General features: G+C 40.6%; 3 protein-coding genes across 4 annotated transcripts in view; 1 reads left to right on the forward strand and 2 right to left on the reverse strand.

Moving 5' to 3' along the window:
• Positions 1–17: 17 nt before the first annotated feature.
• On the reverse strand, positions 18–3,953 carry thyn1 (thymocyte nuclear protein 1). 2 transcript variants are annotated; one of them, XM_080772519.1, is made up of 9 exons: positions 3,821–3,953; positions 3,024–3,154; positions 2,565–2,619; positions 2,265–2,458; positions 1,535–1,603; positions 713–805; positions 537–632; positions 283–433; positions 18–162 (listed from the first exon to the last, which is right to left on the reverse strand). In XM_080772519.1, the coding sequence occupies exons 1-9, from the start codon at positions 3,837–3,839 to the stop codon at positions 116–118; spliced, it is 855 nt and encodes a 284-aa protein (XP_080628645.1). In that variant the 5' UTR covers positions 3,840–3,953; the 3' UTR covers positions 18–115. The 2 variants fall into 2 exon arrangements, with proteins under 2 accessions (XP_080628645.1, XP_080628646.1); XM_080772520.1 differs by lacking the exon at positions 3,024–3,154.
• Positions 3,954–4,199: 246 nt separating this feature from the next.
• Positions 4,200–9,192, forward strand: acad8 (acyl-CoA dehydrogenase family, member 8). The gene is made up of 11 exons (XM_080771453.1): positions 4,200–4,319; positions 4,734–4,834; positions 5,215–5,384; positions 5,559–5,668; positions 5,789–5,868; positions 5,977–6,114; positions 6,354–6,489; positions 7,028–7,125; positions 7,258–7,410; positions 7,537–7,639; positions 7,778–9,192. Exons 1-11 carry the CDS (start codon positions 4,205–4,207, stop codon positions 7,831–7,833), a joined length of 1,260 nt encoding a protein of 419 aa, XP_080627579.1. The 5' UTR covers positions 4,200–4,204; the 3' UTR covers positions 7,834–9,192.
• A 1,513-nt stretch (positions 9,193–10,705) lies between these two features.
• esamb (endothelial cell adhesion molecule b) overlaps positions 10,706–26,794 on the reverse strand; it is a 39,476-nt gene continuing 23,387 nt past the window's right edge. Inside the window, exons 3-8 of the mRNA XM_080773034.1 lie at positions 19,484–19,632; positions 18,398–18,614; positions 17,611–17,766; positions 11,943–12,065; positions 11,642–11,771; positions 10,706–11,513 (exon numbers count right to left, since the gene is read on the reverse strand). Coding sequence (XP_080629160.1) covers positions 11,051–11,513; positions 11,642–11,771; positions 11,943–12,065; positions 17,611–17,766; positions 18,398–18,614; positions 19,484–19,632 — 1,238 coding nt within the window. The 3' untranslated portion in view covers positions 10,706–11,050. The remainder of the gene's footprint in view (positions 11,514–11,641; positions 11,772–11,942; positions 12,066–17,610; positions 17,767–18,397; positions 18,615–19,483; positions 19,633–26,794) is intronic.

Genomic DNA, 26,794 nt, shown 5'->3' on the forward strand with positions numbered 1-26,794 from the left:
AAAATCACCTTTAATAATATTCTTTAAATGTTTATTAAAAGGAAAACGAAAATACAAATGAGTATTTGTTTAACATTTGTTGTTGCTTCAAAGCATCACTCCACAGCCAAATTTTTCACAGTGGATCTTTATCCTCCAAACTCAGGACAAAGTTAAATTCCTCTGGAGGGGAAAGATAATGAGGTTACTGTAACTTACTGTCTACCAAAGAGAACAATGAAGTAAGACAAAGTTAAGTTACAGGAAACCTTAAAATATGTGGTCCAAAACTACACTACATACCATTGGTGAGAGGTTGCACAGACAACCTTGCTCTTGTGAAGAGAGCCATGTCCTTCAGGGGTCCTCCGTTGGCCTTGTGCTGCAGGTGATATTTCTTAAGCTCAGCCAGAGAAATAAAACGTGCCGTCATTCTTTGGTATTGCAAATCTACCTGAGACAGAAAAAGCAATATAAAAAGGTTAAAACCTGATCAACTTGATTCATATCTAAAAAGTCAATGAATTACAAAGGTCACTATTCCATAATTATTTTACCATGCTCCATTTAGGGTTACTTTGCTTGCTGGATGCATCAAAATGGACATCTTTCTTGTCAAATTGAGTGTGGTCCACATAGGCTTCTTTCACAATCTAGAAAACATAATACAACAAACTGACCTGCAACATCTGTGGCTTTTACACTGCTATTGTCATTTGGAAAAGAGACTTACTATCATGATTCCTGCTATTCCAGGTTCCTTGCAGTTGCTGTGGTAGAAGAAAGCTAGCTGCCCTTCTTTCATGTCCCTCATAAAGTTGCGGGCCTATAGGATGACAATTTTGGAGACATGCACTTTTACCAGGGAGAATAGAACCAAAGATTATATACTGTAGCTACAGTATACCAACAAAAAAGCACCCTCAGAGCTAGCCCCAGTATGTTCCCTCCACTACGCTCATTCTGTAGCTCAGAGATGAGGTCACACCCTGGGCCCCTCCCACCGCGGTTCAGAAACGGCGCATGTTTGAACGCTGCTTACCCTTTTCTGCACAATGAATCCAAAAAGTGAAGGGCCACAAACGTTTTACACAAATTCAAACTTAGCCCCGGCCGAGAAAAGACAACTTTAAACGGTTGTTTAGTCAGCCGCTTCCATGTTTATCAAGGAAGTCGTGCGTGTGTGCGTGTATGTCGAGTGAACTGAAGTCAGTTGGAAATGTAATTCTACTTTCGACCAGGGGAGGCGCTAAAGCTTTTAAAGCCGTTTGAAGTTGGATTTTCTCGGCCGGGGCTAAGTTTGAATTAGTATAAAACGTTTGTGGCCCTTCATTTTTGGATTCATTGTGCAGAAAAGGGTAAGAAGTGTTCCTTGTGGAAACATGTGCCGTTTCTGATCCGCGGTGGGAGGGGCCCAGGGTGTGACCTCATCTCGGAGCTACAGAATGAGCGTAGGGAGAGGGCACATATGGGGCATTGTTTCCTCAACTGATCATACAATTATTGTCATTACAGTACATGAATCAATGCCTTAATCTACCAGCAGTAGACCTACCTGATAGTTGCGAACACCATCCCAGCATCCAGTATGATTGGGAAGAGCCTTCAGGTCCTCAATCCCAAACTGTAGAGTGAACCAGCAGATATATTGAGCAAGTTCTAAAAACATAGAGGCTAATTTCAATGTAAGTAGACCTGAAAAGGTCGGTGCCTGACAGTCACAGTTCTAGTGTAAAGAAAAGAAAAATATTTGACCCTCCACCATGGTGCATTAGGCTTTGTTGAGCGTCACAACTCACCATATTCACACAGCGGCCCCTTTGCACTTCGAGTGCCAGCCAGGGTACTGAGGGTAGCATTTCATCCCTACACGAGTACACGCAAATATGACGTGAGAGCAATATTGCCGTTGTGTGAATATACCGGTAGTCAATTAGCCCGTGTTCGGAGGAGGGACATAATGTGCACGTGGGGCGGCATCTGTCAGTGTTGGGCGGTAGGAGTAAGACGATCGAACCTACGATCTACGACCTACTTCTTTGCACGTGCACCGTGATGTGAAAAATAATGCTGATTCTGAAGTAGGGCTGCAACTATTGATTATCTTAGTGATTACTTTAACAAATTATTAAGAACATTAATGTTTTATAATCAACTAAATCTATTATAAGCCCTATACTTTGCCAATCTACAAGCTCAATGCATGTGATGTTGTAGATATGCAATTTTCAGTATTTAGATTATTTGTTATTACTACTTTTTATGTTGTCAGTTAGCTACTGTACCTTTACATCTATTCCATTCTCAAAGCGACTTTCAGGTTCTGACTTCATCAACCAGTGACAGTACTGTGGTTTATCAACTTCTTTTGTCTTCTTCTCTAACATTCTGGATTCCTCGGAAGATGAAGCCTTCATCTTTGTTGTTGACTTTGGAGGGATCTCTTCACTGTCATCTTTTACATTAGGCTCATCTATGACTGTGTTGTCAGGGGAAAAGCACAGTTCTTTGGTAGGATAATTCCAGAATAATCTGTCAGTCAGTCAGTCAGATTCATTCAATTGTTTTCTCAACCCAGCACTCACCTGACTTCTTTGTGATCCCTCCTCGGGCGAGTCGGGCCCTTTTCTTTGGTGACATCTGTATATTACAAGAAAATTGGATGAAAACATCAGTAGGGTAGAGGGAGGCCACATGGATCATTTCACTTCATGTCTGTTAAAAATAAGATTGAAAAAGTCTGCAACAGACTCAGCTACCCTGAACTCGGCCCTGGCGTAGCCGCAATTTAATTGCAACTCTAGATTTTTTTATAATGAGTAGAATAGAGTTGCAATACCCTCCATTGAATCCACACTCATCCAAATTGCTTTAGTGATCTGCTTGTATAGAAGGTATGCGACTATGTGCGTGTCATCATCATAAAACCAGGAAGTTATGTGGGAACGCCTACTGAGAGCCAAAAAACTACCTTCTGGCCTTGACAGCACATACATCCAAACAGAAAAGTCCAATATGATTGCATTAAATGACGTTAAACTCACAAACATTGGGGCAGCAGTGGCCGAACGGTTTGCGGAGCGGTCTTGATATCGGAAGGTCGCTAGTTCGTATCCCCGGACCGGCACGTTCAAATTACCACCGCTGAAGTGCCCTTGAGCAAGGCATTGAACCCCTACCATGAAATGTTCTATGAGCAGGGCCTGGCTATAAACAAGTTCTTGAGCTTAGTTCAGTTACCCTGGGTAAACATGGTAACTTTGCTTTGCTTTTGCAGCTGTAGGGAAAGCTTGAATTATCTTCTTTCAAACTGCAAAGCGATGGTTGTGTTGTGAGAGATACTTTATGTCAAGAATGATGAGATACTGAGATACTTTATGTCAAGAAATGTTGTGCAGGTGATTCTTTTTCTAAGTGTTGGAGGAGGCAGCAGCGCAGCACGACCCGTTAATTAAAAGTGCTTCCAAACTCCAACACGTCACTTGCACAGAATTTCTTGACAGAAAGTAGCTCATAACATGTCTACGGTGAATTTTTATCAAACAAACGCTTTGCAGATTGAAAGAGAACAATTCAAGCTTTCACTACAGCTGCAAATTGCAATGTTGGTGAGTTTCATGTTGTTTAATACAAGCAAATCGCAAAAGCAATTTGGATGAGTTGAGGGTATTGCAACTTCCTGTGAGCTCTATACTTAAAACATGTATGCTGTTACGTTGAAAAACACAATACACAATAAACAGTCAGATAGAGTGATTCGCAAACAGCCTCTCTTTGAGTTTCTAAATTCTAAAAACAATAAAACATACAACTGATAATTTAGCCTATGCATAAACGTTACCTTTTACTTTTACACTCATCCACAGTCCACACTCCCGCGGCTGTGATGTCAGATGAACAAAATATCAGAGCATGCGCTTTGCCTTTGTTGTAGTGCGCTCGTTTTAATGTACGACCAGTCCCGATCTCGTTGTTTTTGTTTCACCTCCAATTTACAAACATGACCGACGTTGATACATAACAGCTTATTCGTATTCACATGAGCTCATGAATAGTTATATGACTATGAGCTCATGTCCCGCCTCAAGCTCTGAATCTGATAAATGTCATAGCCATAGTGTGGTAAAAGCGTTTGAAGTGTGTATGGCGTACTATGGAACTACATTTCCCCTGAGCAGCGCTGTGAGTGACGTAAGACATAACAACTGCACTAAGGTAAAGAAAGATGGCGGCAGCCAGGACGTTAGCAAGAGTTGTCAGACTGAGGTCCTGCATAGGAAGAAACCAGCGTTTAATATTTAACAACGAGCAGAGACGGGGAATAGCTTCATGCATCGACCGTAAGTCCCTTTAGAGAGGTATTGCAAATAAGCTTTAGAATTGAATATGACACTTGATTTAGCACATGAATTGCCAAATGAATTGAATGGCCACATTGGTTATATATTCATTCGAGAAACTATAATAATAATGTAATATACAATACTACTTCTGACTTGCAAATTTGCAATATGTTGCACTGTTTGTCATTGGTTGACAGTTGTCGTCCTCCAGACCCACCCACTCAGAGGCTGCGTTGCACAATTGCACACCTCTTCTAACTCTCAATATATTACAATTAATAATATATTATGGCACATTACTATGAGAGGAAATGAGAATGCCCAACCAGAGGCCCCTGGTACAAAAGATGAATCAAGTGAAGTGAGAAAAGTGCTTAACAAAGTATTTTGTAACGGTTATGGTTTGTGTAGCTTCCCATGGACTCACAGATGAACAGAAGGAGTTTCAGAAGATGGCCTTTGACTTTGCAGCCAATGAGATGGCTCCACACATGGCTGAGTGGGACGAAAAGGTATGGCAGTAGTATTACAAGACTCATAATGAGTCAATATATGATTATAATACTGTACCAGTCACTGGAATAATGCAATTTTATGTATAGCAAGGTTGTTACACATTGGTGCCACCACTGATGGCAGTATTGAGCTATCTATGATCTAGCTTGTTAAACACCACCTCAAGTTACACAGTTACAAATTGTCCCTAGTTAATGCAAGTAACATCTCAAAGCTATACAGGAGTAGAGTGAAATATTTGTAATTATTGGACATTGCCATCAGCCTTAATTCACATTCTTTTCTAAGTTTGACAGAAGGCATTTATACATTCAGTTTGCTGCAAAATGTACCATCTTGATTCATTAAAGATGTGAAATATGTGATTTTATTTTAGGAAATATTTCCAGTGGAGACAATGCGGAAGGCAGCCCAATTGGGGTTTGGTGGGATCTATGTTCAACCGGAGGTGGGAGGATCCGGTTTATCTCGTCTGGATACATCAGTGATCATGGAGGCCTTATCCACAGGCTGTGTCAGCACCACAGCTTATATCAGCATCCACAAGTGAGATACAGATATGTTTGATACAATTTGATTTATTTATTGGAAGGTTTCTTTCAATGACAGATTTTCTTTGTTTTATTTTCCCTAACATTGCAGTGGTTGTAGGTTGGTGTGGTGGTTGTTCGCTAAATTCTTATCTGATGACAGATCAATGGTATGTTTCTTTCTTTGTAGCATGTGTAATTGGATGATAGACACATATGGAAATACTGAGCAAAGGGAGAGGTACTGTCCTGATCTCTGCTTGATGAACACGTTTGGTTCCTATTGTCTCACTGAACCAGGTGAGTCTCTAATATGGCACATAACCTTAGATTCATGGATCCTCTTGCTCATAATTAAAGACATAATAATCCCGTATGAAATGTTGTTAAGGGGCTTACTTCTTTCTATTTAATGTTTAGGGGCTGGCAGCGATGCAGCCTCACTTCTCACTACTGCACGACTGGTGAATGATGACCACTACATCTTGAATGGTTCTAAGGTACTTTTCCTTGAATGGTTCCTTCCTAGGTACAATGTAGAATGTACCTGTATGTATACGATCATAATGAACCATATGCTACTAATCTCTTCATGTGCTTTCTGTTAGGCATTCATCAGTGGTGGTGGAGATACAGATGTATATATAGTGATGTGCAGAACAGGGGGGAAAGGAGCCAAGGGCATCTCTTGCCTGGTTGTAGAGAAGGGCTCACCAGGACTAAGTTTTGGCAAGAAAGAAAAAAAAGTAAGAAGGCACTATTTTTGATAAAATACTGGGTATACTCCCGTAATCCCGTATACTGTTGCATTTGAGAAAGACAGTGCTGTCTTTGTGCATAAAATATATGGCATTTATTGACCGTGTGTACCTACTACCCAATAGATACAGTATATGCCATGGATAATATCCACTAGATGGCAGAATTTGGTCATATTCATGGTTCAGAATAGAGGACTATATCATATTAATATTCTCTCTTCAAGGTGGGGTGGAACTCTCAGCCAACCAGAGCTGTGATATTCGAGGATTGTCCCGTTCCAGTGACAAATCGGATTGGTCAAGAAGGACAGGGTTTCAAGATTGCTATGAAGGGCTTGAATGGAGGCAGGATCAATATTGGTGAGGGGGGCAGATTATGAAAACGCCAGCCATTATCAACGTTATTGTTTTGGTAATGTTAAATGTACTGTATACATGTTCAGTAAATGCTTTCCTTGCAAATGAGATGTCTTGCAAATAGACATTCATTTCCATCGTTAAAAACTAGAGATATTCATTGTCTCCACCAGGCCAAAGGCATGGGAGAGTATGTTTTGCACTCCGTCCGTGTGTGTCCGTCCGTCTCGATGCCAAACTGTGCACACACTCCCTGGATGCCAACGAAGAACCTCTGCCCCAATTTTCCCACAACGGCCTGTTATAGCGGCACCATGAGGCAGATTTTTGCAAAACACATTTCTTTATATCACACATTTTATCCATACGTCACACAAATCGGTATACACCACCTCTATAGTCATGTGATCAACACGGACCTGTCTATACTGTAATATTAAGTCTTAGCCTTTCAGATATCACCAGAATCTAGATACATGTCTATAAATCTTTTACTTTGACTTCAAGTTATTGAAACACTTCCTGGCACTCATGTCCACAGCTTCCTGTTCTCTTGGTGCAGCGCACGCCTGTGTGCAGCTAGCGCGTGATCACGTGTCGGTACGCAAACAGTTCGGAGAGACTCTCTCCAACAACCAGGTAATAACCTCCCATCATTAAAGCAGTCAACGTAATCATCCAAATACTCCTTAGTTACTTTAGGCCCAGTCAGCATGGTGTTGCTGGTCAAAAATGAGTTATTTGTCTTCTTTCTGTGTGTTCTCTGTATAGTTTCTACAGTTCAAGCTGGCAGAAATGGCCACCAAGCTAGTTGCGTCACGTCTCCTGGTGCGCGAGGCTGCGAGGGCACTCCAGGAGGGCAGGTCTGACGCTGTCTCCCTTTGTTCCATGGCCAAGCTCTTTGCCACAGATGAGTGCTTTGGTGTGAGTAACTAAAAATTAATTTCTACTGAGCAAAGAAAATAGATGGTAGATGGTTCCTTGTCTATCTATTACAACTACAATGTGTAATGATTTTTTATTTGTGCATCTGTTCACATACTGTAACAGATATGCAACCAAGCTCTTCAGATGCATGGTGGCTATGGTTACCTGAAAGACTACGCAGTACAGCAGTATGTCCGTGACATAAGAGTACACCAGATTCTAGAAGGTGAGCATTTTGAAAAGCTAGATAGACCTCACATGAAATACACTGTTCACATGAAATACTACTACATATGGATTTTCATTGGCTCTAAGGGATTTTCAAGACTTAATAATTGTGCAATTCTATTCTCATTTTCTTTAGGAACAAATGAGGTGATGAGGATGATAATTGCCAGAAGTCTGCTGTCAGATGTTTGATGATTACATTTATTCCATAGACATTTCAATAATGGACCTTATATGGACTTTATATACTAGTGATGGTAGGTGGTGGCCTATTGTGAAGGCTTTTACTTTTGGTTTGTTACTCTTTGGAAGTTTGGATGCATCCCAAGTCTCTTTATTTGCATCCACATTTCCCTCACCATGTGAGGAGAAGAATGTGAAGTGAGGTCAGTTTCTTACAGCGGCACAGCTGGATCTGCTGCCAATGTCTGCCGTTACTGTTACTGTATATTCACACTGATACAAATGGTAGCCCCCATCCCTCCTCGCTCCTCTGAGCAAAAATAAGTGCTTTGGGATAACTTTAAAAATGGCACACCAGAACAGCTTCAAGCAAGGTAATAGACAAGAAAATATCAAATAAGAGACTTGAGATGTACCATTTAACTGGTTTCCTAATATCGGCAGGTAGTCTCTCAAGACATGTGTACTGTATGCTTCCACAATTTTAAATGCTTCTGCCTAACTTCTGTTTTGCCTGTTAATTTGTGTAAATCAAGGGTCCCTGAATTTCGCTGCTGGTCCGTGACAGGTTCATTTGACATATTATATAATATTCATGATCGAGACCAAAACCTTCCTTCTCACAGTGGGTGCACAAACGCATAGTTTCACTGTCGGTGGAGTCAAGCATTACTTCACGAACCCATGAATTTGAATTACAAGTCATAACAAGAGAAGAAACAAAGGGAAAAAGTCATAACAGAACCCCAGGCTGCCTATGTAGCATTCGAAGATTGTGCAAGATATACAGTAGGTTGGCTTGAGAGACTAATCCAAAGGTACAGAACTATTAGGCTTTCAAACTTAATAAAACATACCGTAGTTGATGTAGTTCAGATAGAGGCGTCATTTTGGTCCCCAGGGTTTGTTTCCACACCTGTGTTTTTTCCACATTCAGTGCTTTGTATGCATATGTTCACCACCTCTGAAAATGATTGCAGATCACATTTTTAATCAGTGCAATAATCGTCATTGAATATCTTTTGACCTAAATCCATGCCCATCCATCTACATGTGATATTGTCTTGTCTGCAAGCTTAAATTGATTTTCCTGCTTTTATAGCATTTGGTAGTGTTTATAAAGCTGCTCATTGAGATTTGTTACAGCAATTTTGTCAATTGTTTCTCCACACTAAAGTGTCCTTTATTTCTATCTGACTGTGGTTATTATACTTTACTGTTATAGTATGTTTGTTGATTGTAGGCCCTATGAAAAAAAGTGTGAAATGCTGTAGATGTATTTGAGTGCTCTTTGGTAGCACTGTGGTGTACTCTTATGGCATCATGGTAATATGATATTGCAATGCCGTTTTGAAACAAACCTTATCACACTCCAATAAAAAAAAAAACTGTTGAACTGTAATATCGCAGAAATATTTTTATTTGGCACTGTTTGATATTTATTTACCGGTAATATTTTAATCTTGTGTTTCCATGATAGTGTATATGAAAATTCTTGTAGCACAGCTGAAGTGACTAGAACTCTGAATGATTCAAATAATGGTAACTTGAGAATGGTGTTTATTGAAAAAGTCCCAGAACTCTAAATGGCATGAACTAAATATAACCATCAAACTCAACAGCATTACACTTAAACATTTTAGGTACAATGCAACTACCATAATGGGCAGTGTGGATATATGATCTCATGAGTGCCACATTCACATTGGCCAGTGAAAGGAACCCTGATAAGTAAGGGATAATTGTCGCCCATTGTTGATAAATAAAATCTGACAGGGTGATAAGTAATCACCATATTACAAGGCTACTTAATGAATAAATAAATGGACCCCAAAGTAACAACAAAACAAAGTATTTCCTTGCTTACAATAATAGAAGTATTCCACTGGGTAAACAAGGAAGTGTTGATCAAATAGAATACATGTTCGGTGACTGCATTGTGTATTTCTCATTTCAAATGTTTTCAAAAGCATTCTTGAGAGCAATGTTTAGCTGCATGACATTGTGGGCTGTATTTTGCGTGTCTTAAGTACCAGGTCTTATTACTTAACTTAAGACCTGGAGGCGTGATCAATGCCATTTGGCTATTCTGAGTGGCCAAAGAGCATTGACCACTCCTCCAGGTCTTAAGTTAAGTAATAAGACCTGGTACTTACGCAAAATACAGCCCTGTGTGTTTACATGCCTGTCATGTTGGGTAGGCTACAACATAAAATCGAGCAGCGCTGACGGGTGCTCAGAGTCTTTGATTAGACACTGACAGCAGCCTGTTAGAGCTGATTGGTCATTATCAATTCAGCGATTGGCCAATCAGAATCAAGCATTCAACCAAGCTGTGTAATAAACACAAGTAACTATCAGTGAATGCCAGGCGCCAGCCAGTGTTTGAGAGCAGAGGTAACCCATTTTTAGATCCTACTGTATGAAAACATACATATTTCTGATTATCCTGATTAATATGCAATTTTTATAATATAAAAACATCACTTGTTGCAAAACGAATTCAAATGAAATATCCAGGAATAATGGGGACTCAGAGTAAATTAAATTCATGTACTCATGTGGCATATCATGTACATTACAGTAAATACCTATGTGTAATCTTAACAGTGCAAAAGACCATTCTGAAAACCTGTTCATACAATTATAAACAAATTATATAGTATTAAACAGTAGGCAATTCTCTAGTAATTCAGAATCCAACAACATTATTGCGAATGCAGTGAGCACTTACTATGAGACCTAGCAGATCATGTCTGTCTGTGTGTGTGTCTGTCTGTCTGTCCCGCTATCCAAATATGGAGTGTGTTGCATCAGCAATCACTCAGCTCCATATATGGGCACAAAAGGGGCCAGGTCCACTCAGCTCCATATATGGGCACAAAAGGGGCCAGGTCCACTCAGCTCCATATATGGGCACAAAAGGGGCCACATATACAGTAACAGCGGGACAGACACACAGACAGACAGACAGACAGACATGATCTGCAGGGTCTCAGCTGCGTTCGCTTCCCGCGTTTGCGCGTCTTACTGGTACATACAAACAGGACTGGAGTTTGTATGATTTGTGCTGATTTGACCAAAGTTAAGTGTGAGATATTTTCCTCTTCTTTCTTTAACAAAAAAAAAGTGCATTCCATTCCAAGGCATTGTGTCTCTCCATTCTTAAACAGGCTATCATTGTTTATTTTATTTAAAAATGTCAAAGGTGTTAGACATCCAACTCCTACACCAGTGAGCCAGCTTGACTCTTAGTGGGTACCATAACACCTCCCATATCTGTCAGAGACATGGAGCTGATTGGTGGGGACACGGTGAGGGGATGTGGCACCTGAGGTTGGGCCCGTTCAGTCCTGATGGGGGTGGGGGGCCTTGGCCTCCGAGGAGTGTGTCGGGGGCCACCATTCATGCTAGGAGGCCTGAGCTTATGCGACGGGGTGCCATTGAGGTGGTACCCCGGGAGTCCTTGAAGAGGGTTGGTTTCACCAGGCTGAAGCTGGTAGGCATTCTTCATAGAGCCCATGTCAGAGGATGACACAGGGGAATATGGGTAGTGGAAGTTGGGCTGATGGGGGTCTTGGGATTGAGGACTTGTGCCAATAGAAGACAGCGTGCCATTCTTGGAGTTAACGTCTGAGCCTGAGGTACTTTTTGCCCAAGACACTCGTTTAGGGGCCTGAGCATCCTCCCTGTGGTAAACCCAGACAGAGAAACAGGGGGAAAGTCAACAGATTTAGACATAAAAAGAAAGAATCATATTATGATGTTGTCAAATCGGAACAAATTATTCACTTTCAAGTAACACAGACAATCTCACTTGATCTCATTGGCAATCTCCTCCTCTGTGTCCCTATTCCTCCTCAGTATGAAGATAAGGAAAAGTAGCATGGCCACCAGTCCCACAATGGACCCCAAGGTAGCTACTGCAATCATGCCTGTATTGGAGGCTAAAGGACAAGAGTCAGAGGGGGTATGCTGTCAAATCCAGAGTTGGACCCGTATGTGATTTTACTGTGCTCATTCTCACTACCAGGAATCACAGTAATAATGTTCAAGTGATCTACTGTACATAGTACTGCAGTAATGACATAATGGCTTTCTTGTTAGCATGTACGTACATGTAATAACCTCCAGGTTGATGGAGCAGCTATCAGAGCCAGCCGTGTTGCTAGCTCGACACACAAACTTCCCTGACATGTTGTTAGTCAGGTTGCTCAGCCTGAGGGTTCCTTGTCTCTCATCTGTAAAGACAAGCACAAAGTTGCAAACACTTTAGGTCCATTTACGATAATCCAAATTATCGGTCAATTTAAATCTTTGATTGCAGACTCACCCCCAAGTATCTGCAACTGTTTTTAAACATGTGCTACAGTACTTAGAGGAAATGTTGCTGTTCTGTTCTGTTTTTGTTTATTGCTATGAAAATATTGTATTATGTTGTAACTCAACGACACTGCAAATGAGGGGTACCTAAATGTCTTTTGAGAATAAATAAAGGTTTGAATGAATGAATGAATGAGGTATAGGCTCCTGTATTCTAACATCAGTTATGATGGTGGCACTTAATTTGGAGAGCCAACTATTTTCTGGGGTTGTACTTCAGTATAAAAAGGGTTGGAACCAATGGGCTAGTAGATTATGTCTAGATTAACATCAACATCACTCATTTTAGACACAAACATAGGTGTACGACTGTACTGTACGTACGCACTAGTATGTAAAACACAACAAGCTACAAACTACACATTACTTTACTATATTTAATAATACGTTAAGTAAATACATTATTTTCAGCACAGAGATCCTTTATGTCTGATTGAGCTATAGTAAAAACATCAAGTAATTGTTCTCTCCCAGTTGTGTTTGTTAGATTACCTGCTTACATTACATGGAGCATATTACAGATCTAAGCATATCAATTAAAGATCGATGAATGGGGACCTGAAAAATCATTTTGTTTCTGCAACCCTTCTAGGGGTTTAATTGTCACCTAGATTGTTTTAAGTTACACAATTAGTCCATGACACATCAGAGCATTGTGTGCGTCAGTCCCTGCTAGGTATTGCCATCTGTTCTGCTTGGCACATCTGGCTTTAAAATGCCATGTGTTGAGAACACAAGCAGAAGAAGAATAAACGCACATTAAGAGCGACTTACACAAATCCTGTAAAATCCACTCTGGAACATCACAATAAAGCATTTCATCAGATCTGTGGCACAGGGTTTAGAAAGGAGAAAGGGGTGTGCATAGAATCGCCATGCATTTGGCATGCATCATATTGGACTGAGATTGAGGGATTGCACTAGAAAAGTGCAGCTCGGAGCACAGGTCTCCACCAGGTCGTGTGATGTTTGGACAAAATGTGTATAGGACTAATATAAACGACTAATATAAATGTGTTTTTTTGGGGGGGGGGGGGGTTTTAGATATTCTTTGCGGCTTACGCCTTTTATTTGTTTTTTGAAGGGACAGACAGTAGGCTGACAGGAAACGGGAGAGAGATGGGGGAAGACATGCAGTAAAGGCCGTGTCGGGCTCGGGAGTCGAACCCGTGGCACACTGCGACTGGATTACCAGTCGGGTGCCCAGGCGGTTACGCCACCGCCTGTGTTTAATAGTGGCGCTATAATAGGGCAATGTTAATAGGGGGGGATTAATTATTGTTCCTCAACGTAATGGAAATGTGCGTGCAAAGTTTCAAAGCGGACGCTGCATTCATGATTTGAGGCATTTTGTTCAAAGGTGATTTGGATAAAATCTGAAGGAGTAATATCAAGTCAGCCTCCTGCTACAAAAGGCAGATGTGAAAAATGCAGGGCAAAGGTTTAGCTTGGCCTCTAGGGAGTGTGCATACAAAGGTTTACACAGATCGGTGCAGTTATACGTAAAAACACGGCCTGTGAACATTTTCAAGTGGCATTTCTTCCTCGGCCTAGTGGCACAGTATGTAAAGAGACCATCACATGATTCACATCTGTTTCTATCCTGGATATCCTGGGGTGATCGAACTGGCTTGGTCTTGTATTTAATAACATCAGTTACATCATAATCTGTACTGTCATTGTTGTGGTGGTTACTGGTTAGGGCCATATACTGTATATTGTAGTACAAATTTCAGATTACTATACCATACCAATTCGTGCCAATTCCTTCCATTATCATCATATAATGAAAAAGCAACCCATAAGCTGAACAATATAAAATGTAAATGAGGATGCTTTGATTAACTGACAGAAAATCAAACTAATTTACAGTAATAAAAACACAAGCATGTGAGTATGATATGCACATGTCAATCTCTAGGTTTTCAATCCCAGGCGCAAAAGACAGCTGTGAAATAGGGTTAGCCGTATTGTGGCAGATTATTAGAGAGCCAGCTGACTCAGCTATTGCTATGAGTTCATAGTTCATACTGTAGCAGTGTAGTTCAGTGAGCGATGACAGGACAGGACTGACAGGAAGCTGATGTTAATGATGGTAAGTAATATTCATAAGCTCATGTCACCGCACATCCAACATTCTACTTTAGTGCATCGGCTTTGTAATTTACATAAACATCCAATGGGCAATACTTAGTAACAGTGCGGCATAAATTATACAGCATTTGATAGTATTGTAATAGGTGGTTAGAGAGGTAGAAGAGTATGAATTAACTAATTGTTAACTAAAGTCAAGAAACATCTCTTCAACCAGCTCGCTGCTGAAACACTCAACTGAAAGGGAAATAAGCCTAATTACCACGTTGAACAGAATGTGTTTTTCTGGATTTCTGACATTGCATTTAACATCTTACATTCAGTCAGACAACTCACAAATAGATTTAACCAATATTTATTATAGAGTGAGAATACAAGTGTGCATATGATATTTTATCTTATGGCTCTGCTACATTTTTCTCCCTGCTCGGCACAATTAAACACCATCATTAAACATTAAGAGCAGGGAGATAGATAAACTAGAAAAAGTGCCCCTCAGGGCACAGGTCTCCACCAGGTTGTGGCCTCCTGGTGGCGCTATAATAGGCCAATGTGAAAAGGGTGTCATTTATTCTTACGCCTTGGATGGCAATTCACCCTTTGTCAAGTCCCGCCCGTGGTTGTGCCCCTCTTCGCACCCATTGGTTGCCGTTTCGTGGTTGGATAAAAATCCTCTCTCTCCATCCACTACCATTGAAATAACATGTTGTTCAGTTGCTTCGTATTGATATTATGTGCACTCAATTGTTATTTTAAACTTGGTGTCAGTTGTAGGAGAAAACTTTTGCACACCCAGAAATCAGGCGTATGCACAGGTGCGTATAGGCCAGTGGACATCATTGAAAGCAATAAGGTACACCCGCACACTGTGTATCTGCTCGGCAGTATTGTTTTACTGCCGAGTATTGTCTTATTTAATGAATCAAACTTGGTGTCAGTAAAAAGGAACATCACAGGCGCAGCACAGTGACTCGGCATATCTAGGAGAGCTATTAAAATGTGGCTAACATGAGATGCTGGGGGAATGCTACTGTATAGCTAAGGTTAACACAGAACACAAAGTAAAGGTTTAAACGGAAAGTCAACCCAAATGTAACCACTGTCTATCATATTTGGTTCACTAAATCTTTGCTGGACCCACAGCGTCAGCTTGCCAAGCTGTGGCGTGGGCATACGCAAATTTAGGACACTCATGGATGCTTACCCCATCTGGGCGGGAACCCCTTTTGGTGTTAGCATTACGTTATGCTTTAGCTATTTAAAAATATCAGATCTACAAGCTCATAGCGCACCACCGAGTGGCGCGCTACGAGCTTGTAGGACTGCTATTTTTGAAAAATCGAAGAACACTGACATAGAAACATAGCTTTTTCAGAAAACTGTCAGGATGTAGAAGACATGTTTGGAATCTGATCTCAGGTCAGAATGGGTTAAATTTCATAGAATGGCGCAAGATGAAACGTCCATGGATGAACTGGAGGACCATGGGAGGAACTGCAATGGTGCAGGAGCAAATTGTTATACAATTTGGGTTGATTTTTCCTCTCAAAAGCTTTGGAATGGGTTTTGATATGATGGATTTTAGCTGGCATTCTGAAACCTAGGGGGATATCACATTTTCTGGATGGTAGTAAGGTAGGGATGGGGTAAATGAATTGGAAGCACATAACTGAAAACCCTTACCCATGAACCCAAGGATAACCAAGGGCTGGGGGCAGGATCTCCGTTCTTGGGTTTTGCATGGATGAAAGATGCCAAAGAGAGAGTGAGTGAGGAAGGGATTGAGTGCAGACTGATGAAGGGTGGAACACAGAGATGTAATATGTGCTCTCTGCCCCAAATCCAACCCTGTGCCTCTGAGAGGGCTGATCAAGTAAGGACAGGGGGCATGTTAGGTTAGGCCCTACCTACAGAATCAAACTAAATCCTATTATTCAGAAACAGCTGGTGATTTTCCTTTTCTGGAGCATCAGCACCAGTTCTGAGAAACCTGTATCAAATATTAAAGTAATAGCCTATAAGCATATGCACTGCTTGCAAGTTGCATACTTTACATGTTTTTATTTGAAAAGAGGATTTTTGCTATATGGCATGATAGAGCACATGACACATGAAACGACCACTGGCAGACACATAATATAGCCCCCTAACGTACGCCATGGCTTACCCGCATATAGTGGGTTTAGAACCTTCCACTATCCGTAAACGGTATCTTGCGGCCACACAACCCACTATACATCTTGCCAACTCCTATATTTGCGGGTGGAGGTGTGGTTGTGGCCCGCGTGTTGATGCGCTTTCCTTGAAATTGCTATCTTGCTCACACAGGTTTAGGACAGCGGTAAGCGCCTCCTCAGACCACCCGCAATGCGAAATCCGTTTGATAGAAGAACGTGCTCCTGAGATGGAGCTGCCTCGACGCACAATGTTGCACAGCTCAGAAGTCTTGTTCTGTCTTAATTGCATGTAATTTTACTATAATCAGCAGGGTGTCAATTCCTTGTGCAAGTATAGGAGGGGGTAAACGCCGCCATAGTCAAGCCACAGACTGACAACATTCTGTGGACGGATCATTTACTACAATAAGCGGATGGGGTTTTTCCCCCCGCTTCTTCCAATGATTCCTGCATCATGTTACAATTGACAGGAGCTTGTAAACAAACACGTTGATCAGTTACACGCTGATCCAGCGGGGGTATTGTAATCGCCAGCATGTGGCCGACTGGCCGTGAGCCTAATTGGTTGTCCGACAGATTTAATCCGATGTCGATCAGACGTTGGATGAGCTGGGTGAAGGGGTCAGGAGTCGACCTCGGTCAAAGTTCACGACCTCGGTCAAAGTTCACGACCTCGGTCAAAGTTCACGGTCACATCACAAGATCAAACTGTAGCCATGATGTGGCCATACTGAAGCATATGTGGCACTGGTCTAGCATCTGAGTGGATCAAAGGGAGGTCAGTCACGCTGCACGCACATCCATTCCACATACCATTTAAAGGCAGGTGCTCAACTAAAAAGAATATGGATCAAAGGCAAAAATGTAATAAAATAAAAATCACACTGTGAAGTGAGGGGCGCTCTTATCATCATAAATCAGCCAATCAAATCATCACATTCCGTGCTACAAATGTAACCACATGGAACCTTACCATTTTGTTACATTTGTACCATCTCAAAGGTAAATTAACATTGAGGATTTGACTGTGTGGTTGGTAAAATCATGCCTTATTGTGTGCATGAATGTGAACACCATGAATGTGTTTGTTATTGAAGAGGAACACAATAATCGCAGTGGAAAAGTTACTCACTCTGCATTGGAGAAAAGAAGACCTCAGATACAGGAGCTATCTTGGTCCATTTGTACTGAGGTACAGGCTTCCCATGGCTAGACTTACAGCTCAGTGTCACGTTTCCCTTCAGCACTGGTTCCCCTGTCATTGTACACACCGGAGGAGAGGGGCGGACTGGGTGGTAGAACAAATGGAAAGGCACGCACGCACGCACGCACGCACGCACGCGCGCACGCACGCACGCACGCACGCACGCACACACACACACACACACACACACACACACACACACACACACACACACACACACACACACACACACACACACACACACACACACACAGGCTGAGTGAGGCTGATGAACTTATAAATTAGTTATATAAATTAGAAGAGACAACTCTACATACAGAAGCAAATCGAAATCTTAAAATGTGTTTCAGTACCCGTTCACGTAAAGGTGAACTTGTGCACCAGTTTAATGCCCCTTTAAAAATACACTGAGTACTGTATATATTTAATTAATAATACACATGACAACTACTGTAATAGGGCTGGGTCAGAAAAAAGGAATGTATAAAATCTTCTCAAATGTCTAGCTGCTTTTAGCAGCGTGTTTCCAGAAGGAAAAACAATTAAAACTCTCAAAATGATCAGGGATTTACAAAGCTTAGATATTTGAACACAGTAAAATCACAGTAAAACACAGTCATTTCTGACGGTTAACTATACTCTCTGACATTACACATTTATATACTCTCAGAGTTAAAGTAACACTGATGATTGGTGACACTGACTAGATCATTACCTTTAACATTAAGGAGAAGGTTTCCTTTGAAGCTAGTGAGGCCAGAATCTCCAAAGTAGAGGACATCGCAGGTGTAGCGCCCTGAGTCGGATTCTTGGGTGTTGTTGATGTAGATGGACAGGTTGGCAGAGGGCATGGCCTTGCTGAAGTTAACCCTATGGGTGAATTCATTAGGTGTAATCGGTCCACCTACCTCCCCTGAGCTGAAAGATATGATCTGCACAGAGCCAAAGAAAACAGCAAGAGGATTTCTACAGTTAGAATTCTGCCACTGTAAAGCTAGAATTATTTGCATACACACGGTTTAATAATGAGCAAATTCCTAAATTGCTTTGAGTGAATTCTCTCTCTCTCTCATTTAGGCTGACGTCGAAATTTAAAGTTAAAGTTTCCTGAAATACCTCATGTTTCTATGTCAGTGATAGTCAAAAATAGCAGACCTACAAGCTCGTAGCGTGCCACTCAGTGGCGCGCTATGAGCTTGTAGATCTGCTATTTTTCAATAGCTAAATTATAACATGTTTAAAACACCAAAAGGGGTTCCCGCCCAAAATGGGTTAAAAATAAACAAATAAATATTATTTCTGCTATACGCATATTGAGCCTCCTGCAGATTAACCATTTCAACATCCTTCATGTACAGATGGTGGAGGTTGAATTTTAGGCAGATTTTCTGGTTGAGATAAGCTTGCAGGCAACAGACAGTTAAACTATTGAGATTATTATAATCACAGTAAATGTCAAACACTATTATACAGACTGACACACACGCACACACAGTCACTAGTAGCAGCTTTAGGATATGTCATAGCGGATATGTACCAGAGCTAGAATGCCATTAGCATCACTCTTAAACTCATTACATTACATCCTTCCGTTTTGTATTAAGACATTAGCATTAGTGGTGTTGGTCATGATCCTCCTCTGTACAGATCAGCAACAATTTTACCTTTCATGTCACGGACATGTCTCCGGAGATTAGGACTGCAACAGTTTTCTTTGCAACCAAAAAGCAATTTTTTTATACATTTTCAACATTTTCAAAACAACAAATTAGAGATAAATGTTCTTTGCTGGTTCACTCACATGCAAGTTGCGTGCTTCATTGTCGAAGTTCCACATGACAGAGTTTTTGGCAATGTCTGATCTAGGGCTATACCAGGCCTGCAACACAACCCTTTGGCCTTCCACCACCTCCATCTCTCTTCTGGGGATCTCCAACCTCTCAGTGTCACCTGGAAAAGCAATTAAGCAACATGACACAAACATCATGCTATGCTTGAACAAGTAAATTAAACAACAAAGAATGAGATGACATTGGTAAGATTACATCATAGTTGCTATGGAAACAGTTCTGGCAAGGTCAATATGAATAGGAGTGTAATATTGGTAAGAATATTGACAGAATATCAGTTTTGATTGATTGATTGAAGTATTTATTAACTGTTTGCAGAATGAGTACATTTCACATGCACAACTCAATACAAAGGCTGTTACTGTGGACGACACACTGATAAAGCATTACACTTGTTTACAACAGGGTCCACCATTTTCATTTTTCAATTCATCAGATTTGTTCATCCTATTTTCCTCTAAATATTGATACTGTGACCTTGTGATAACAATGCAAGGCAAGCACATTTTATATCCAAAGGCAATTCAAAGTGCTTTACTTTACATAATGCATAAAAAAACATTTAAAGCCAAAGAAAAACCACACCAGAGAAAGCACACTTCTCAAGTTCTCATGTACACTATAAACCAGTAAACTTGTATTGAGCAGGAATATATTAAATAGAGGGTATGCGCATGCATAAAGTGAATGGCAAAGTAAGTTTAATGTCGTTTAACATAATTTAATGATACGTCAGATATGACATATATCAAGGCCAGAAAGTGTTTTTTTGCCACTCAGTAGGCGTTCCCGCATAACTTCCGGGTATGATGATGACGATGATGTCACGCCTCACACACTCTATTGTCTAGGAGGCAGACTATTAGCCTTCTGTTTCATCCACCAAACTGAAGGCAACTGTCAAAATTAAATTGTTCTAAAAACTGTTAATCAAAAATATTGATTGCATTCAGTCAGTGAACAACAAGCATTTTTCGTCAAACTTAAAACTGTAATAATTAAATTGTGTGTGTATTTGTATTAATTCAATTAATTAATTTAGCAATCCTGGTTGCAAGGGATTGAAATGGATTAAAAATAAAACCTCAATGGATTCTGTCTTTGTTTACACTGTGACTGTGGTATTGTCTCATCTAGGATAATCAAAGATCATTGCTGGGATCAAAGCCTCAAAGGTCAGTCAATCCTTGACCTCATGGCCCTGAAGACAGAAGAACAAGATCCAGTTAGCTTACCCTCGTGCCATGTTGACATTTGTAGTAATTTCTAGATTCAAGTCAAGTGTATACATTAACTGTAATCCCGTATACCAATGCTAAGCCATACTCGCTGAGGAAAACCCAAACATACAATGCCCCACAGCAGAAGACACTGAGCACATTAGTAAGATAATATCTGAAGTAGAATACTGACTTTATCAATGTTTAAAGATAATAGTTCCCTGTACATGACTATGGAGTGGAGCTTTATGTAGCCCAAACACTGCACTCCTCCAACACTAACATTCTCATATCTCACTGACTGCAGCCTACCAGACAGTGGAGACACTGTCTCCTATGGAGACAATTGGAGTGATACAACAGTCACATCTACAGTACTGTACATTTTAGTGTCAAAATAAGGCATAGGTCTACATTGCATTTGAATGTCATGATGTTCCACTCCACTCTTCAGCCTGTAATGTCTTAAATTGCGTTCAGACCTGAATAGTCAGAGCAACGCGATTACATACAAAGTCAATGCAAAGTAAAGCAATTGAAGTGACTGGAGACAAATATATATCTTCTGGTTTGAACGCACCTTTAGTTACAGACATAACCATTTCCTTTATACGGTAAACAAGACAAATAAACCAAATAAACAGCAATTCAATCTAATCTGGGCACATCGTGGTTTTGGTGGTATGTGAGACTCAGAGAAAATCAAGCTCACAAAATGGTATACAAAAAGCACTCACAACAGCAACGTTCATTGTTGAATAAATGACTCTTGACGCATCTGTATGAACTCTACCATACAGATGCGTCAAGAGTCATTTGTTCAAAAATTCTACTCTACCAGGTAGAGTATGTATCTCTGTATCTGTATAATAGAACTCGCACATGGGGTATATAGTACAGGTAGGATGTTACCTGAAGCCCAATGCACAGTATATCTCCACTGCACAAGCAACAGCAGAAATTTGGTTTGAAACTTTAATTAAGACCCTCACATGATTATTGATTAAAGTACAGTATCAGCTTGAACATCTACATATACGAGAGAGAGAGAGAGAAAGAGAGAAAGAAAGAGAGAGAGAGAGAGAGAGAGAGAGAGAGAGAGATAATTGAGTCTTTATTTTTGACAATAACGCAAAAAATATATAAAAGCAAAGCAATCTGTCTACAGAATCTACATGGTCTGTTCAGTAGCACCAATGGCAATGACGTGCGCCGCTGAAGGAGAAACGATGAGAAAGTAGGATGAGGAGAGATAAAAGAAAAGCCAGCAAACTGTCAACTCACAAGGTGCCCAGTCCTCTGAACTGGACAGCTGAATTTGTATCAGCTGATCCCAGCAGTCGTCGTCCTCCTGTTCTGCCAGTTTGAAGCTTGGCCCCCAAAAAATAACCAGCTTGGTGAAAAAACAATAGCACCAATAGCTGCAGATAACACTATACGTTTGAAAAAGAGTGTCTCAACTGCCAAGCCTCCAGCTTACATAGACTCAAATGGATAATGTACAATAAAGTAGGGATAGCTACGACGCACACACAGACAGCTGGAACGACGGTTAGTGAAAGAGGAGGAAAGTGATGCTGCATGTGTGGAATCTATGGATGTGAGAGCGAGAGAGAGAGAGATGGAGAGAGAGACAGAGAGATGAATACAATCTTGATTTTGACATATAGGTTTGGTTGCAGTTTCTCTACGCTGTCTTCTTCCCCCCAGGGATTTTCTGACTGACACCATCTCTTTGGTGTCCCTGTCCCTTCATATATGCCGTGTATTTGATTAATCCTGTTGACTAATCCCATTCCCCCCCGTAAAAAATCCCAGGCTCAATCCCTCAACTCACTTTGGCTTCTCACTTCTCGTGAGGAAATATAGCTCAGCTGGATATTGATGTTATGATGTAACACAACACATGGTCACTCTGGCAACCCACACTGTGGTTTATTGTAACACTACACAACATTGTCATTCACTTAAGTGCTAATTAGCACATCATTAATGTCGTGTGAACTGAGCCCGTTTCCCCACTTCATGCCAAAGGGACATTTGAAATAAAGCACGCACAAAAATATATTATTTTTAGACTAACTTTTGTTGAAACTATGAAATTGTGTGCGTGCGTGCGTCTGCGTGCGTGTGTGTGTGCGTGCGTGTATAATCTAATCTGTATATGTATAGGCCACACACACACACACACACACACACACACACACACACACACACACACACACACACACACACACACACACACACACACACACACACACACACACACACACACACACACACACACACACACACACACACACACAAATCTCATCTCATCTAATCACAGTGTCCTGAACTCGTACCCTTCCCTGCTTTTGTCAGTGTGATGGTGGAGTGGTGGAGTGGAATAAAATCATCCATGGGTTATGCATGTACACTATGAGATTAGAATCTTCACCGGCAACAGCATAATCGTTTTTTGTTTTGTTCTGGATTTGAAACAGGTTTTGTCTTACAAATCCTCTTATTGTTGAGACCACATTTTGGTCACCTTGACCAATCCATCAATTTACTGAAAATGGTCTGGCTGGTTCTAGTGGACCACAGTCCAGTTCACAGAATTATATAAAAATAAATCTCCAAGAGCAGTACTAAACTAGAAAGATGCAATTCTGGAGAAATTGCACCATATGATTGAAATTTGGGTTGGATTGGGAATTCTGTTGTTTTGTAAAATAGGCCCCCTCCCACTAACTTCGGAAGCCGTTTACGGCCGAACGATATGCACTATCAAGTTGCTTAATGTTCAGGATATCACTTATATCCTGGAGTGGTTAACTTGGCAATCAAAGGATTGCTGAGTACAGCTGCTGGACATGGATTTAAACTAGCTCTGGTCTAGCGGGATCTATCACAGATGTATTTTATTGAGTCAGACCTTTACTTTCTATAAAATTGTCAAAATCGATAAAATACATCTGTAGTCTTGACCCAAGGCTAGCTGATCCATAGTGTTATAAGTTACAATCCATTCTGGGACTTGTAGCTGGGATAATAATATCAACACTTTAACACTGGAGCATTTACAGAATAATTTGATTTTTAATAGTAGGCCTATATATGTTCAAAGACAGTATAAAAAGGGATTATCTGTCTGGGTTAAACAATTGGAGTGACGAGAATTAAGTGTTGAACTTGGCAGAAATTCTGAATGATGCCATAGATTCTATGATCAAGAGGATAATGCCCTGTCTTCTCCTCATCACTCCAGACTATTCTTATGTCTTTGACCATGTTTATCCTCAGAACTGTGTCATTCAATTGTTTATTAAATGAAGGTTAATCCCTGACTGTCTCCATCTGGGGTGCATGCATGGCTGCAGACACAGACAAACAATGACATCACTCAAGATGTGGTTGTGGGCACAAAGCCAGCTTAAATGAAAAAATCACACCCGTGGTGCAACTCTGTGTGGGGCCCCCGGAACTTCCAGACCCACAGGAACGCGCCCAGGGTGCCGACCCGGTTCTGGCGAGCCGCCCTCTGTCTCTCGCATGCATGCACACTCCACATTGTAATTAGCTGGCAACAGTGCAACACTCTCTGTTTCTAGCTCAACAGCGCCACTTTGGCACCTGTTGGTACAATGCATACATACACACATACACATTACCTCAAAACATAATTTGCATTGTTTAGTCAGCAGCATGTGTAACCCAGCCAACATGGCAACCCGCAAATGGCAACCCATGCAACTGTCAATCAAGGCAGTATAAAGGTGACATCAGTTCCTACATAATTCCCACTCCCACTCCCACCTCATGCAAGATGGCCGAATTGTTTGGCATGGCAGCAGCAGCAGGTTCCTGTTCACTGTGACAATCTTTGGTTACTCTTCGGTGAGTTATATAGGCTTGGTGTCATATTAACTTGGATCAACTGGTTTGTTTATATTGAAAGTATTTGATTTATGATTTATGTTTGACCTTTTGGTTTAATAATTAATATTGGTGTATTATATTATAATATATATATATATATATATATATATCATGTTATATATAATTATATATATTATAAAATACCTTGAATTTTATTTTCTAAAAGCATGCATGTAATGATATAAACTGTTATTATAAAAATGATTAAAGATTTGATACTGATCACATCGAACTCTTTATTCATTTAATAGTTTTGATTTAAAGGATTTTTTTGGAACAAAAGACTGATTTAGAAACCTGGCCTTGCAGGTCAGGTTTTTGTGTCCTTGAAAGGAAAACCCTTGGATGGTACCTGGACCTGGCGAGCCGACCCGGACCTCGACGCCCCCCTCCCTCCACAAATGTGGTAAAGCCATGTTTTGCATTTGCAGCACTAACTGGATTCTTCTCTTTAAAATACATTGTTTTCCATAAAGGCTTTGAGATGTTGGTGGTGTAGCCCCCTGCTTCAGCCCCAACAATGCCAGGGTAAAAAGAGAGAGATAAGATGAAGAAAATAATAATAATAATAATCCTGTCATGGGGACCGCATGTAAATCCGACGGAGCATTAGTCCGACATGCAGACACGTCTCAGACTAGCGCTTGCTCCCGTGCTTGCGGTTATGGTTAGGTTAGGGTTTGAGGTGGGTTGTCGTGTTTCAGACCATTGACTAGTCGAACTAAAGTACTGCACCCTCCTGTCTAAAGTGTCTTTGTTGTTATTATTTTATTTTATTGTTATTATCTCGTGTATGGGTACAGAGTAATTATTTAGTTCTGGTTCCTCAAACCAGCAGCAGCAATAATATAAACTGAAATAATACATATATTCTACACAACAAGGAAATTATATATATATATATATATATATATATATATATATATATATATACACACACCATTATACACTTATTTTCCAGTATTTTGCTAGCAGATGTGTGTGACGGTACTGTGTACAAGGTTCGTACTCCTAAATTACAATCTACTATATCTGTGTCCTGGGCATTGTTTGACTGTAAACTGTCTGAATGTGCATGATGCTGTAATATCACAAGTAATCAATAGATGGCAGTACGTGCACATCTGATAACATAGGAGTCTTTAAAAACGACAGAAAAACAGCTACAAGTGAAAATGGAGATGGCAGGTTACAATCCAGGCTATATTAGAATGACCACCACACAGCAGGACAGACAATCAAATAAGAAACTCGACTGTTTCTAGTCTACTCTGTATGATCAAACAAATTATAATTTAAATGCAAATCGTCCGGAAATGTGCAGGCCTACAACAGTATGTGAAAATGACCCAGTCCTCCTCATTAACAAGCTCTTTCGCCACAAGTAATCTCTATTTTCACCCCGACGCTCAGATTCAGTCTACAGGTTTTACACAACAGAAAAGGGCTGGGCAATATGGACAATTATAAAGAATATATTATATCGATAAAACAAAATCTTATTTTCCTCATCAATAGAAAGCTGCTTGTAACTACTTATTCTGAAGTGTCATTTCTTAATAGACAATCCATAACACATTGAGACAATGTTAATAATTCCCACACAGCAAAATGTTTTTTTGTTGACATTCTATATAGTTTAAACTGAGATGTTCAAACACTATTAAATCAGGTGAATACTTCAAATAAATAGCCTACTAGAAAGTTGCTAATAGTACAATAATGTCTGACAACTTTAACCACTTAAACCGTATTACTTAGTTGACCGGGATCCCCCAGGGCTATATTTTTCATCCCCCCCCCCCCCCCCTGACACGTGAGTTTGTACATCTTCTATTCTAGCAGAATGTTTTTCCCAGAATAGGGAGGTCATGTGGTAAATGAGCTGTGGTTATATATGCACATCTACATCCAAAAGAATATAGCATCTAAATCATTTAGTGCAGCATTACCCTATCCCAGGTGTATCCTAGGTGGACTTCATGCCAAACCACTGCACAACGGACCAGATATCTGCACTCCGCCTCATCATTGAGAAGGTACATGAGTTCCGTCAAGACATACATGTCTACAATACATTGCCTTTCTCGGTCTTAAGGCTGCTTAGTGCTTTTGACA

Source organism: Protomyctophum bolini (genome assembly GCF_963924005.1).
Source record: "Protomyctophum bolini genome assembly, chromosome: 9".
In the NCBI taxonomy this organism is placed as follows: Eukaryota; Metazoa; Chordata; class Actinopteri; order Myctophiformes; family Myctophidae; genus Protomyctophum; species Protomyctophum bolini.